At 45.6% G+C, this 14,248-nt stretch overlaps 1 protein-coding gene across 1 annotated transcript in view; it reads left to right on the forward strand.

Annotated features, from left to right (window-relative positions):
• LOC119387643 (neuroligin-3) overlaps positions 1-14,248 on the forward strand; it is a 249,646-nt gene that overhangs the window by 211,448 nt on the left and 23,950 nt on the right. The window contains exons 3-4 of the mRNA XM_037655105.2: positions 3,250-3,400; positions 8,592-8,777. Of these exons, the coding sequence (XP_037511033.1) occupies positions 3,250-3,400; positions 8,592-8,777 (337 nt within the window). The remainder of the gene's footprint in view (positions 1-3,249; positions 3,401-8,591; positions 8,778-14,248) is intronic.

Consider the following 14,248-nt stretch of genomic DNA (forward strand, 5'->3'; position numbering starts at 1 on the left):
ATAAGTTTCTCTCATTGGGTTGCGCATGGCATCAGTTAATAGGACGTTTACATTGGAAATTGTCCCTGCTGTTAAATGTCAGAAGTACCTGTCCGTGGTGCTGGTCCCTTGGACTAAAGCCAATGAAAAAGGCCAGTATAGGCGGCTTGGCATATGGAACGCTTGAGTTTCTGTGTTTTAGTACCAAGACTGCTGTCAGAGAAAGAGAGAGAGAGATAAAATTTACCCCAATTCCACCCTGTGAGAAACCAGCAGAAACTGAGGAGCTGTGGTTCTTCTGTGTTTCCTTAGTGATATTCTGTGACTTTCCGTGGTTCTTTATATCTTGTGTGGATGTCTGTGAATACGTTATTTCTAGAGCAGAGATACACGGAAAAGGACGCGTGGCAGCTGCTGCCACACCCGCCCCTGCTGCAGTGACTTTAGGCCCTATTCACGCTCGAGGCGCCCCTTCCCCGTTTCACTGTGCGGCTACCGCTTCGTCTGCAACCTAGGCAGTTACGCCATCATATGGGTGTATCTAGAACAGTTCCTAGAACAGCCCAGCCTTAGGACAGCTACGATGTAAAAAAAGAAGAAAAGAAAAACTTTGTTTAGAGTCAAGAGCCATTTGGGGACCAGGTCCGCTCTTAAAAGGCAGGCAGTAGCCCTTGGAGTCTGGCGGCGTCTTCTATGATGTGAACGGCCTATACTAGGTCTTCCGAGTCAAGAAGGCCGCCTTTACGAGGAGAGAGGGATGCCTGGATGGAAAGTTCTCCCGTTGATCTTATTCTGCCTTACGAGTTTATTCTGCCTTATCCAAATGCTCAGGGAACATTTTCTTCTACACAGGTGATTGTTGGGCTTCTTGGTACTGTAACACTTAGTTTTTTATTGTTTTCTTATTTCAGTCTTACACTTGCAGTGGTAACTTGGCTCCTAATTTGTCACGTTGCTAAGCTGAAGGACGGGGGATTATGATACCCGGCCACGGCGGCCACATTTCGAGGGAAATGAAGCATATCAAACACCCACGTACGTGTGTGTTTGTTGCAGAATCTCAGGCTGTCACCCTCCCCAGTGGTCTAGTGGTTATTATGCTCGACTGCTGACCCGAAGGCCGCGGGACTGAATCCCGGCCGCGGAGGCCGCACTTCGATGGAGGCGAAATGCTAGGTCGCGTGCACCTAGATTTATGTAGGTGTTAAAGAACACCAGGTGGTCGAAATTTACGGAGCCCTCCACTACGGCGGCCCTCATAATGATATCGTGTTTTGGGTCCCCAAACGCCAATAATTATTATTAATAATATTCTCCGTTGGTCAAAATTAATCGGGTAGACGAGGCATTAGGGCGAACTAAAATATAACATTAAAAAAGGCTGATCCCTCCGTCATACAGGCTAACAAAAAAAGGGTACGTGTGACTTCTCTGGGGAAGTCTTGACTTTCCATGTATGTGACGCACTTTAAAAAGGCACGTTAACTCTCTTGTGGGTCACACGACTCTCCGAAGAAATTATGATGACCCCTTAATGACATTTTTCAGCCGCGAAAGAGCACATACACAGAGCAAAGAAACACACAACGACATGACGAGCGTTGTGTGTTTCTTTGCTCGGTGTATGTGCTCTATCGCGGCTAAAAAAAAATGTCATTAAGCAAGTACCAACTAGGCCAACAAACAGTCTTGTTATAATGATCTTCAAAGAGAGTTGACGTGCCTTTTTAAAGAGAGTCATATATGTTCCAAGTCAATTCTCCGAAAGGAGTCAAAATATTTTTTTTTCTTAGAGTGTAGGAATCGGTATAAGACGAAAGTGAAACGTGTCTTTACGAAACTAGTTGAATGTTCATTGAACATACATAAATAAGAGATTGCACAATGTCTACTGGTGTTTGATGCCTATAGTACCGTTTGATGTGGACGCGCCTACGTTGATTCTAGTGGTACACCTCCATCCCGACAACTAACGTCAATGATTATGATTAAACCTTTGTGGTAGCGGAAGTAGTCACCATAAAGCCGGACAGAGCGTATAGTGAACCTCGCGCAGACGTTGCATTAACTAGCACATAATCAATAGCACTCGATATCCGCTAATTGAAAGCCTCGTCATTTGAGGAGAAAAATGAGAAGCTGTGCGCTCTTCAAGAATTGGGTTTTTTTCGGGCATACATTACCACACAGCGCTTCAGGAACGTGAGAGGCAGAGCTCGTAGCTTGAGCCGTGAACGCGCGAAGGCATTCTGCTGCTCGCTGGCGACTCACACTGCAGCAAAGCAATCATTCAAAATGTATTGAAACAAAATGGAGTGGAACTTGGGAAGCCAGCCTCCGCTGCGCTTAAACTACGGAAGCGCGTCCTGTCAGCGCTCGTTGGTGTTGATGCAGTTGTGATGCGTTAGTTGATGCAGTACTTCGCCTCTCCAAGGCGGCAGCACCGTGTCACGCGAGCGAAGGTCACTGTGAAAGGGAGAAGGTGTGAAATATATAGGGCGCGTTTGTAACGAGCTTCGGTGGCGTAGTGGATAATTTGCCCGGCTCCTGTCGTCACGGTCCAAGACGCCGGTCATGCTAGCTCCCAGGTCACACAAATCAACAAAACTTCTTCTTGTGATCCTTTTCTTTGTCATTTGTTCTTGTGCATTTTGCCGTTGTCACATCCATGACGTAAATGATGTCAGTGAAGCCTTGGTGGACCCCGGCATAAAACACGTTCGTGTTAAACATTTTTTTGTCCTTGGTGGCGTACAGGTAAACGTCCCGTTTAAAAGGTGATGCTCGTAACATCCACCAGCTGCAAAGTGGCGAATTAACAAATGGAGAAGTTACGCTTACTCGTAAAACGCAAAACGGTACATGCGAGGATGTGCATGCGCGCGCTTTCTCGTAGAGCGCCCCAATATGTGTAGAGCCCCGTGACCCCGTTATCGACCTATGCGGCGTACAGGATAACCAAAACGAAATGTACCAATAGAAAGAAAGAAAGAAAGAAAGAAAGAAAGAAAGAAAGAAAGAAAGAAAGAAAGAAAGAAAGAAAGAAAGAAAGAAAGAAAGAAAGAAAGAAAGAAAGAAAGAAAGAAAGAAAGAAAGAAAGAAAGACGAAAGTGTCCCACGCCTAATGATTAAAAGCAGTAAATATTGCTTCACGACGTTAGGTCGTTGAGCAAGACTCAACGACCCTTCACTCTTACAGTTACGATCCTAGTTACATTACTCTGAGTGTACATTCAATAACCGTACGCATTTCGTATTTCATTTGTGCAGTGGCTCGGGATCCCACGAAACTTCCGGTCATCATGTTCATCCACGGCGAGTCATACGAATGGAATTCGGGGAACGCCTACGACGGCTCCGTGCTTGCCAGCTACGGAAACGTCGGTCGTTGTCACGATCAACTACAGGCTCGGAATTCTCGGTGAGTTTGCTACTAAAATCTTGACCAATATTGTTTTTGAAGGTAACATATAGTCCTGTGAAAGTGCGCCTCATAATGCTTCATGGCCCTTCATACTGTTGCTGTTGTATTTGATCATGAGGGAGATAGTAAATAGGCTGACATTATAAGCTTTAATGTAAAATAACTCTTCAACTGAGGAATCCACGTATGTGCTCAGTTGGAGCTCTTGAACGCAGTCATATATCAGGTTGTAATGCTTTACTCACTGCATATTTGCAAATATGCAACTCACAAGTTAGCCGGACAAAAGTCCTTAGGGCCACGCGGTGTCGTAGTGTAACCGTAGGTGCGAACACTTCTAGTAAATAGCACAACCATTGGAAATTTTAAAAACTGAAAACAATTCCTTCAAAGAATTTCCGTCAGATTAGTTCCACTGTAGCTCGTGAATAGAAACAACGAGAAAAAAAACCAAGGTTTTTTCCTTTAATCTTAATCATTCTTTTATGAGAGCATAACTATGATGATCACGCAAGCTAGCGTCGCGACTTCATCATGGGCACAAGAAAGAAAAGTGAGTTGACGAAAAGGAACTTCTGCGAAAATTTTGACGGAAGGCAATGTTCTTCGGGTAGGCCGCAGGAACGAAAAACGGCTGACAAGTATATCGGGAAGAATATGCACTGGCGTAACAAGTAGGTGGCAACGCCTTTCGTTCAAGACAACTACTTAGACCTTAAACTTAAGAATATCTTATAAGAATTATAGAGAATAGCCAAAATAGTGCTTGTCCTGTGATGTGTGTGCTTTTCTATGTCCCCTACCAAATTTCGGCTCTGCAGTTTAGCAATAAGAATATCCGCCGCCAAGCATTAACGCCCTTGGCCGAGGTCTCATTTGAATAGGTGTTTGTTAGAACTGTTCATCGTTATCTTTCTTTTGGTTTCATTTATGTTTCTTTCCGTCAGTTTGAGCTAAGCTAGAGAGGTCAGCCACCTTGCTCGCGACTCAAACGCGTGGTTCTCTCGGCCTAAAGAAGAAAAAACCATGAAAAGGAATCCCCGTAGTTAAAGCAGGGAAATCCATAAAATATCAGGTAGCGAAACCACAATATACACTTAGTGAAAGGAGCGCTTACGACAGCCGGCACAAGAAATACTAAGAACTAAAACAAAAACAATAATATATAAGTGCAGCAAAACGACTGTGGCAAGGCGAGTGCGGTGACAGCTGCGACACAGTAGGAGTGAAATAATTCATTAACACGTAATGTCTGCAGGCTTCCAGCTCTCGGCGTTTTCTCCACCGGATGAAGTTAGCGTATCGTCAAGGGCTGCTCCGCGAATTGCTCCATTTTTTTTTTTTGCGCGTCCGTGTGTGACTTCGTGCGAGGCATTGCGGATCAGAATGAGCGGCAAAACAAGGAGACGTAGCAGCGAGCAGCCGGTGCAACACGCTGCGTGTCCGCCACGTCGTTGCAGCGCCAGATGCTGCACTTAGCTCAAAACCACCATCAGCAACGCCCTACCATTCCTCAGCTCAGTAACAAAGCCGTTCACATCGTGGAAGGCACTGAAAGCAGCTCCTTGCGTTGATTTACCGTGGAATGGCAGTCATAAGACTTGCGGCACACTCGCATTCTCTTTCGACTCCCTTTCGCTGAGCTCTATCCCAGCCAGTCCTGTTTTCGTCGCAATTTTTTTTCGCTCTTGTATTCTTCTTCGTTACTGCCGACTTATACTAAGGAGTGAGAGAGACCAAGCCAAGGTCATTACTCTGGCTCTTTCCTTGGGACTACATGGCGAGGGAGGTATGCGCTAGATATATTAAGATCCGGTGTGTACCGCAGCCTTCTTTTTATGTACTACATTGCTTATATATTTGTTTGCGTACCCTTTCTTTTTTCCTCTGTAAACATGGGCGCTGCGTCTTTCCTGGAAGTACTCAGCTAGTAACTAAAGCAAGACTGCCTCAGAAAAGCGACGCAGCTGCTTCTCTCGTTCTCCCTTCCTACCTCTTTCACTGAACTTCTCTGTGCGGCGGGGACTTGGCCTGGCGGAGAACTCTGCGGTGGAGTTACCACTCAGTTCACGGCACTCGCTTTTTGTCAGCGGTCTCTGTTCTTGCGCGGTTTTTTTTTCTTTGTTCGACTTACCGAGTCCCCAGATTGCCAGTAGTGCAACGGGCGTGGTACTGTGACCGTCATTTATTCATATCTACTTATTCGTTGTATATTTTTGTTACTGCACGCACAGACCAACTATTGCGGTAACACGTTTCTACAGAAGGCTAATATCATCAGCTACGGTATTTAAGTTTAGCTTTACTGCCAGCGGAACTTGTTTGACTTTGCTGCGAAGAACGAAATCGTATTGTATACTACGAACTGTAGCTACGTATTAAAACATATTTTTCCAAGGTAACCACCAGGAGCACTCATTCGTTGGTTAGTCTCTATTGCACTTCGCGTTAGAACTGCATCGACGGGAGTATCTCCTATTGACCGCTTTGCTACTCTGCAAAGTTGAACTTACAATATCTGCAGCTTTCCTGCTCGTACAGGTGTCTCTCAGTCATCTTCTGTACTGCTCATTGAAGCGAAAGTGTCATGTCACAAGAATCTACCTCTTAAGTGTTAGGACAAAATTATATAAACAAAACTAACTGATGCTTTTGTCATCTGCTCTCTGCAACAAGCAAGACCCTTATAGCGTCAAAGTAATAACAATAATATCTGGGGTTTAACGTCCCAAAATCCCCATTTGAATATCAGGGACGCCGTAGTGGATAAGGTGGCTATTTGGCCAAGTTGGTAAATCTTCACCTTAACACAGCACACACACACACGAACACAAAAGAATAAGGAAAGAACCGACGACACGAGCGCTGGCTATCAACTGAAATTTTTATTCACCACACACAAAAAAATTATACACATTGAAGAGTCACATGATGAAACCTATGCGTATCAGGTTAAACGTTTATGACAGCTATGCGCGAGTTAGGCAAGACATCATATCACACATCCTACGTGGTATCTAAAAGGCTATTCTCCTTTTCCAAAAGATTAATAGAGGCCTGGCTAATACAACCCCTTCCCCCTTCTTGATGTGGAATGCTTCGATGATTTCCCTGACGGTGCCATCTTGATGTCTGTATATGACGCTTGTGTCTTTGAGGACATGATAGCAATTGCACTTACTACAATGGGCAGCCAAGTGGGCATGCTTATTTTGCTTTAGTGTCGTTCTGTGCTCTCTGAGCCTTATGTTAACGCATCCGCCCGTTTAAGGAAGGAACCGTCGTCGGTTCTTTCCTTATTCTTTTGTGTTTGTGTGTGTGCGCTGTGTTAAGATGCCGTAGTGAAGGGCTCCGGAAATTTTAGGGGCGAAGCTCCTTAAGGCGGCACCCGTTCGTCCCTCGTAGTCGTCGTGGTCGTAGTAGTGAGTAACAAGTCTTACGCTTTGACCTCCAAGGTGGTGCCGGTGGGAGATTTCTCCTGTGCGTTGTTGAACAATAAAAAATTCGCAGCGTGCGTTAACTAAAAGCCGAATTCTTCTGTCTCTCATTCCCAATTAGCAGCCATTGGCATGTTCCAGTAGGAAACGTTAGTAGAAGTAGAAGTGTAAGTGTTAGCTAAAAGCCGACTTCTTCTGTCTCTCATTGCCATTAGCAGCCATTGTTTACCTCCAAGGTAGTGCCTGGTGAGATTTCTCCTGTGCGTGATTAAACAATAAAAATTTTGTTCAAAACGCCGTTGATTGATGAAATAAACCAACGAAAGACGCCAGATGTTTTGTAAAAGCAGAACGAAAGAACGCCAGATGTTTTTCTTAAAGTGTAGTAGTAGTAGTTGCATGTAGCCACCTCGCCCGATCGTCAACGGGCGAGGTGGACCGGCAACGGCGCGAGGACCCTGCCGTACGAGAGTTAAATCACACTAAAAGACATACTTTGCGGGCGATACACTCTAGTGAGCTTTCAACTTTTCGTCTTAATGTACATGATAAAGAAATTATTTCTACGAAAAACGCAAGGCACACCTTGAGCAATATGTTTGGTTTTGGGACGCTAAATGGAACCATGAGGCGATGCGAAGCCGGAGCACTTGCACGATCGCGTTCCGTTGGCTTTCGTTGGGCATGCTACCGACCTCGCGTCGTGGAACGCGCGTCCTGTCTTCCCTCTAGCCTTGCCTTTAATTCGCACAGGGCGAGCGGGGAATGCGGTCGCTCTTGGCGCTCTTTCGCTCGGGAGCGGACTTCTTCCTTGCATTTCACCGATCACAAGTGATAATGAAGGGACCACGTAAACCAACAGTACAATAAAAGTTTGATGTTTAATATATACGCGATGTTTCACACTCTTTATATTATGTACTGGGCGCATTTCACGGAAGAGTTTCACGGTTTACAGATGATTCCCTCCGCAGCTTCGCCCCACTCATCATCATTCACCCCGTGGATATGCTGTGATTTTTTACCACCTGGGGTTCTTTAACGGGCACTTAAATCTAAGTACACGGGCCTAAACATTATCGCCTCCACCGAAAATGCCGCCGCCACGGCCGGGACTTGATGCCGCGACCTTCAGGTCAGTAGTCGTGCGCCATAACCACTAGACCACCGTGGCGTGGCTCATAGCGTCATAGCGTCCACCATGAGCAAGATTCGTAGCGTTTGAGTCAGCAAAGGTGCTGGAAAAATAATAAACTGATGTGTCAAAACTGATTTGCACAGATTAAAAACCTCCAAACGAACCTCCACACGAGAACAGTTGGATGAGTTAGCTTTTTATTATTGCCACAATTATTATTACCATGCAGATCATGACAACTATGCGCATGCGTGCCATTCTTGACGTCGCCAGAGCTGATCATGTGACGTTGTTTCCCTAACCGCATCCCAAGGTATTTAGTCTGTGTTTGAGGAGGGGCCCACCACTAGAAGCTGCGGATGAGAATGTTGCTCGTTTCAGGAGAATATAGCCTTGCAAGATATGCAGGCCAATGCTTCGTCCGTTTGCCTTCTTTCAGAGTATGCGGAAAACATGGCGTCATCCCTTACAAAAATATATTTAGACAGTCTATAGATTGTCTAAAATGGGTGTACACAGTCTATAGTCTGTCTAAATACATTTTTGTAAGGGATGCACCCGGCCAACGTCTAAGCCATCGAGCGCAATAAGTGTATACCTTACCTGTACGCAGGCTTTCTGCCGGCGATGGATGGTGCCTCTCGGGCCAACAACGGGCTTCTTGATCAAATAGCTGCACTACACTGGATCCACGAGAACATCGACGTGTTCGGAGGAGACCACCGGAACGTCACCATACTGGGACACGGACACGGAGCGGCATGCGTTAACTTCCTTATGATGTCTCCAATGGCCAAAGGTACGAGTCCGAATGCTGCAGTCCTCAACCGTATGGGGCGCCGCTAAGTAACGTATTATTAGCTTCGGGCCATGTTTGTCGTGACACAATTGAGCTTAATCGTGGCCCTTGAAATGTTCTCTTTAAGCAAAGAAATATGTGTGATGGTCACTCCTTCCCACAGCGAAAGAAACACTTCGCTGGAACATGCAGTCGATCACAAAATGAAGTCTTTGTATAGAGACCTAGTTTCCTTACACTTGTTTAATGACAATGTGGTGTTTGCGGGATGTAGCATGATTGCGGAGCCAGTGTGTTACTTTTGACATGTTACCCCATTTATCTCTCCTTTCTCTCGCTCTCTATATCTCTCGCGCATCTCTATCGCTAAAGTACTTCAGTTTTGTAGATTCTCAGAAAAGAAACTTCCTTTTTTTTTGTCGTGTCGTTATTACGTTAGAGGCTGCAGGACCCCTGCATGGAAATCTTTCAGACTAGTGTCTCGTCATTGTCATACATGTATCACAGGTCGAAGAATTGCTAAGTCCGTTCAAAAGGAAGCTTTCCTGAAATGGCTTATATATGAAAGTGGAAGCAGCGGGAGGCTTCTGGTCTCACAAAACAAGAGATAAAACTTGCAATAGCATAAAACCAACCGAGATATTTACGTCTCTCTAAATGTATAATACAACAAGAAGATCACATTTATGCAAACTGTAATCAGTAATTCATTCAAATCCTGGTGTGATGTGCACAATTCTGAATCGTACCAATACTTTGCGACTAGAAATTTCAGGTAAAAATGTTCAGAATCATTGCAAGAATTTCATGCAAGCTCTAAGACGCGTTTTTTCTTACCGATGTAATTTAAATATTTTAACAGATGCACTTTACAGGACCGCTATGTCTGCGTTTGGTGATTAGGTATGTATTTGTAAACTGCATTCTTTTTATTGCGATAGCAATTATATGGATAGTCTCGGCTTGTTTTTGTCCGTCCCCGTCGCCGCCGCCGCCGTCATGCACCGTATATGTATAAGTATGTATAGATATATATATAAAAGCCCCAAAGAAAAATACTTCCGAAGCGCGGAATCGAACCAGGGACCTCTCGCTCGGCAGCGCGTGGCGCTAGCCACTACGCCACGAAACGCAGGTCGACCACGTAGCTAAGGGCGAGCGTTATATACACACCATTTACCGCTGGTCGAACTCAGAGACGGCAGGCGCTTATAAGCGTTTCTTCGTTACCAGCGAGATGGCGCGAGGAGCGCGCTGGGCGTTGGGCTTTAAAGGTCGCCGCTCCGCTCCTGCAAACGCCGATGCTCTTTGCCCTACAGGGCGTGGTCGCCTTCGCGCGCTTATCTCAAGGAAAGAAGGGGGGCGGGCGCGGGGTAGGCAGGGGGTTGTATGTCTTGTGCTTTCCCCGCGATTTCCGCGCTGAAGTGCCGCGTTTGCGGCCGCGTTTGCGAAAGGAGCGGGCTGTTCAAACAGAAATAAGTAACAACTGCGACGTTTAGTTCGCGCTCGTCCTGTGTATACCTGTTCGTTCGTTTCGTGCGTCCTCCTTTATGTTTCAGCAGTGCGCTTCAAGTATCGAGCTGTGACGCATGATAGTTCGCGCTCGTCTTGTGTGCGTTCTTTTCGTGCGTTCTTTTGAGCTCGAGCGACGCGCTGGCAATTTCGAGGTGCTTTCCGTTCTTCACGTTACATTCCAATTTCTTGCTATCGCATTCATTGCTTCGCCGTTGCGGCCAAACTGTGACTTTTTTTTCACTTTACCAATTTTCTGCCAATTTTGCTAAGAAATTCGAGGCATTAAAGCAACTTTCTGCTTCAAATGCTTGCCAACATTTTCCGTTCTCGTTAAAATGCAGCACTCCTGATTCAGTCGACCGAGGGCTACTTACTTAAAACCATTCCTTTGTTTTGAAAGTACTGAAGGCTTCAAAAACAAACAAAAGAAGAGGTGCAATCGATTATACTGTTTAAAAAGATTTATCACAACTTCTTCATAAGTTGACTCCTCACTTATTTTTGACCTTTACTTTTTGAGGTGCCATCGTGCCGGCGAGTATGGTCTCCTGCGATGCACCGTGTCACTCTGCGATTAAATGACATCATCAAAGTCGCACGCTTGCTATTTCTTGCAACGCCGGCAATTGACGGCCGAAAAAGAGTCTGTGACGTCACAGAAACAGTAAAAACATGAACAGGGCATCGAGACGGAGATTTCAAAGCAGTCGATAACGCCGCCGTTCACCCGTTCCATGTGCTGGTGTTATCGATTAAGGGCGAGCATCTCGCGAGCTCGAGAACCATGCGATCAGAAACCAAGTTATATTGGTTAGGTTGTGTTTTTTTTTTCATTTTTTTGTTGATAGAGGCTAACAAGACCAGTCGACAGACTTGATAATGTGTTGAAGAGAGAATGCTGCCAATAAAATTGAAAGTGAAACCTTATCGGGTACAGTAATAAGATCATGTCTCTTTCTTTTGTTTATTATCTTTTTGTACGCGGAAGCATCGGAAAGCAGGCCGATTAGATTTGCTGTGAACTTCTGGTAAGTTTGGATAGCAGATTTGGCTTTTCTGGCTGGCAGTGTCAGAAACTATGTCACGAAGAAAGCGATTTGATCCGCTTCCATAACTCGCCAGGAACTCGTCTTACATTGGCTTCTCTTGTCAGCGTCTTTGGTATCATTGTTGTCATGCACACGTTTAGTAAACAGATAGCTGAGCCCGAGTCGTCTCATTGCTGGCTTAACCAGAGTTATGGCCGAGTGCAAGAAGACGCTTTTCCAAGAGTTAGATAACTTAACCCTGCAGGAATTCAAAGTAATTAAAAATGCCCTAGCAGTTCTATGGGTCAAGAATAATGCCATAATTAAACAAATTATTGTGCAGGCGTGTCACTATCGCATGCCATGAAATTCACATTGTCTGTGGTTGGTGCCTCTTTTAAAGATATCGTGCCTTAGGTTACCGTGGCGACGGTCTTGGTGTTTTGGCATCATACGAGAAGCATTCGAAGTAAGACGGGGACACAGCACAAAACAGCGAAAGAGACCATATAGAGCTCTCTTGTCTGCAGCAGGTGTACAGCGTCGGGTTCCCTACACTTAAGGTTTTTAATCTTGCCTTCAACCTATTTTAAATATTTACCGTTAATAGGTTCAGTTTCTCGTCCCAATAGCTTACTACTTCGTCTTGGAAACGAAGCACATGTACAATGCGCTTTTTCGAGCTTTCCGACATCGCAAACGGTTTTTAACCACTCATACTTGTTTTGATAACTGTGGGAACGCATCTCTGTGAGAAAAAAAAACGACAAAAGAAGAGTGGCAATGTTTGACATCCACGGAACCATAGGTAGGGAATTCTTCAGGCAAATATTTGACGTCTAAGTGGTTGCTCCAAGAACCAGCCAACATCTACCTCTATCCTCAGTGTGCCTCTCCAGGAAAAAGCGTAGATGGTCACACGCAGGCAGACAGCGGATCTTCATTATGTCTTCTTTTCCTGGAGTACGCACCGACAAAGTTAGAAGAAACAGCACAGGAAAGAAACGGCGCATCTTATATATATATATATTGACCTACTGGGAGTATAAGGAAGAAGAACAGGGGAAAGCAAGGCGGCCGCGGCGCTTGACGTCTTTATGAAAGAAGCGCACGAGACCGCGCCATCTCGTCCGCTTCACGACCGCCCGGAAAAAAAGTTCACGTGAGGGCGGCTACTACCAAGGACATCACAAGCTGATCGGTGTCGCTGACACGAAAGCGAGCACACTGGCTGCAGTAGAACAAAAGTGCTGCCAACCCTTTCATATATACTTGCCCTTTCTAGGGCGCAGGAAACTGCTGCTGCTGCCGTCGCATCTGGCTCTTCGTTGCTCCGCGTAGACTTATTTTATTTGTTTCTCTCTATTTACTTCAGCGCGGTTTCTTTATCGGCTAACAAGGCAAAGTCATGTACTGCTCGGCTCTGAGAGAATGGCTCTGGCGCCAGGTCGTGGCGTTGATCGGCAGGCGCCTCGGCCGTAAAGAGGGCCGTTCGTCGTAAATTCCCCGGTCGTCCTCTTACCGTGAGCTTGCAGCGGCCGCGTAGAGCGAGAAAAGTGAGAGGAAGAGAGCGGAGCGTTGCCTAAGAGCCGCTCGTTTTGCTCAAGTACTGCGTTGTGTGGTGCGAACGCTCTGCGCTGTAGTGCACGGGCATCCGACGGTCGCCATCCGAAGGTGCGGTAGAGTGCGTTGCTGTCCCTTTTAAAATTCTTGTGCTGGAATATATGGGACAGCGTAGGTCGCTGTAGTTTATGCATGTCCATGGCTTACAAGTCTTGGTTTCTTAGAAGGAAAGCTGTCGCCTCTTTTCTTTTATGCATTCACTCGTCGATACCGTCTTCGCTTTCACTGACGTTAAGACGACAGCGACCAAGGGACAGCAAAGGAAGAAAGGAAGAATGAATGAAAGAAGCAAATATTCTCACGAAATCATGGCCAAAATAAATTTTTATGTTAAATATTTATTGTTAGGTAAGATACTTCATTTTGCATCGAAATACCATAACATAGCATAATATAACATAACATGAATACCATACCATTTCCACGCAAATAACATGTATTCCACGTTTGTTTTTTTCTTCGCGCTATCGCTGCCTAACACTAAGGACCTTACGTTTTCTTATCTAAAAATACTAAAAAAATTTGGCAGATCCCACGTACCGTGGGAATCGATGTTATGCGAAGCATGCGCGGGATGGTGACTCGGGCGTGATGATGATGACTCTAGAGAAATGTGGAAGTGGTGTACGCACACTCATATGATGATGAGTCGCATATGTATTATATCACCAGTTGTTTACAGTTGCGCAACTATGGAAACAGCAACATGGGTGTTACCAACACCAGACGCGGTAAGCATATATGTGGTGCTTATATTCTTCAATACTGGATAGAGCGAATCCGAACAGGACAAAGAGGGGACACAGACGCACAGGACAGACGTTACTCGCAACTAAGCTTCATTTAGGAAAGTATCCCCAGATATGTGGTACGCAGCCGAGTGGCACGCGCAGGCGCACTGCACGTACGTTGCAGTTGTTACAGTTGCGTTACAGCTGTTATGCTTATACTAGTGCGTTATGAATGACGGAGAACGCACGCACGTTTCACGAACCTGTGTGTATGTGTAGGAGGCGTTCTTGACATTTCTTGAACAAGGTCATCATCACCGTGATCAGTGAGCACCAGAGGCTGGACCGGACTTGTTATCGGATCCGTTCGTGATCGCAGCTATAAGGGGTCTGAGTGTAGTGAAGTGCGAGGTATAGTGCAGCTGGTGAAAATCCTGCATGCCTCTCACGATGAAATTATCTATGACGCCTCCTGTCCTGGACGTGGCAGCGAGGTCTTTCGATGCCCTGTCCACATTCGAGCCATCTTTCACGTATTATAAAGACCAAGCGTTGTTGGGTCTTCATGAATTCA

This window comes from Rhipicephalus sanguineus, chromosome 3 (genome assembly GCF_013339695.2).
Source record: "Rhipicephalus sanguineus isolate Rsan-2018 chromosome 3, BIME_Rsan_1.4, whole genome shotgun sequence".
Taxonomy (NCBI): Eukaryota; Metazoa; Arthropoda; class Arachnida; order Ixodida; family Ixodidae; genus Rhipicephalus; species Rhipicephalus sanguineus.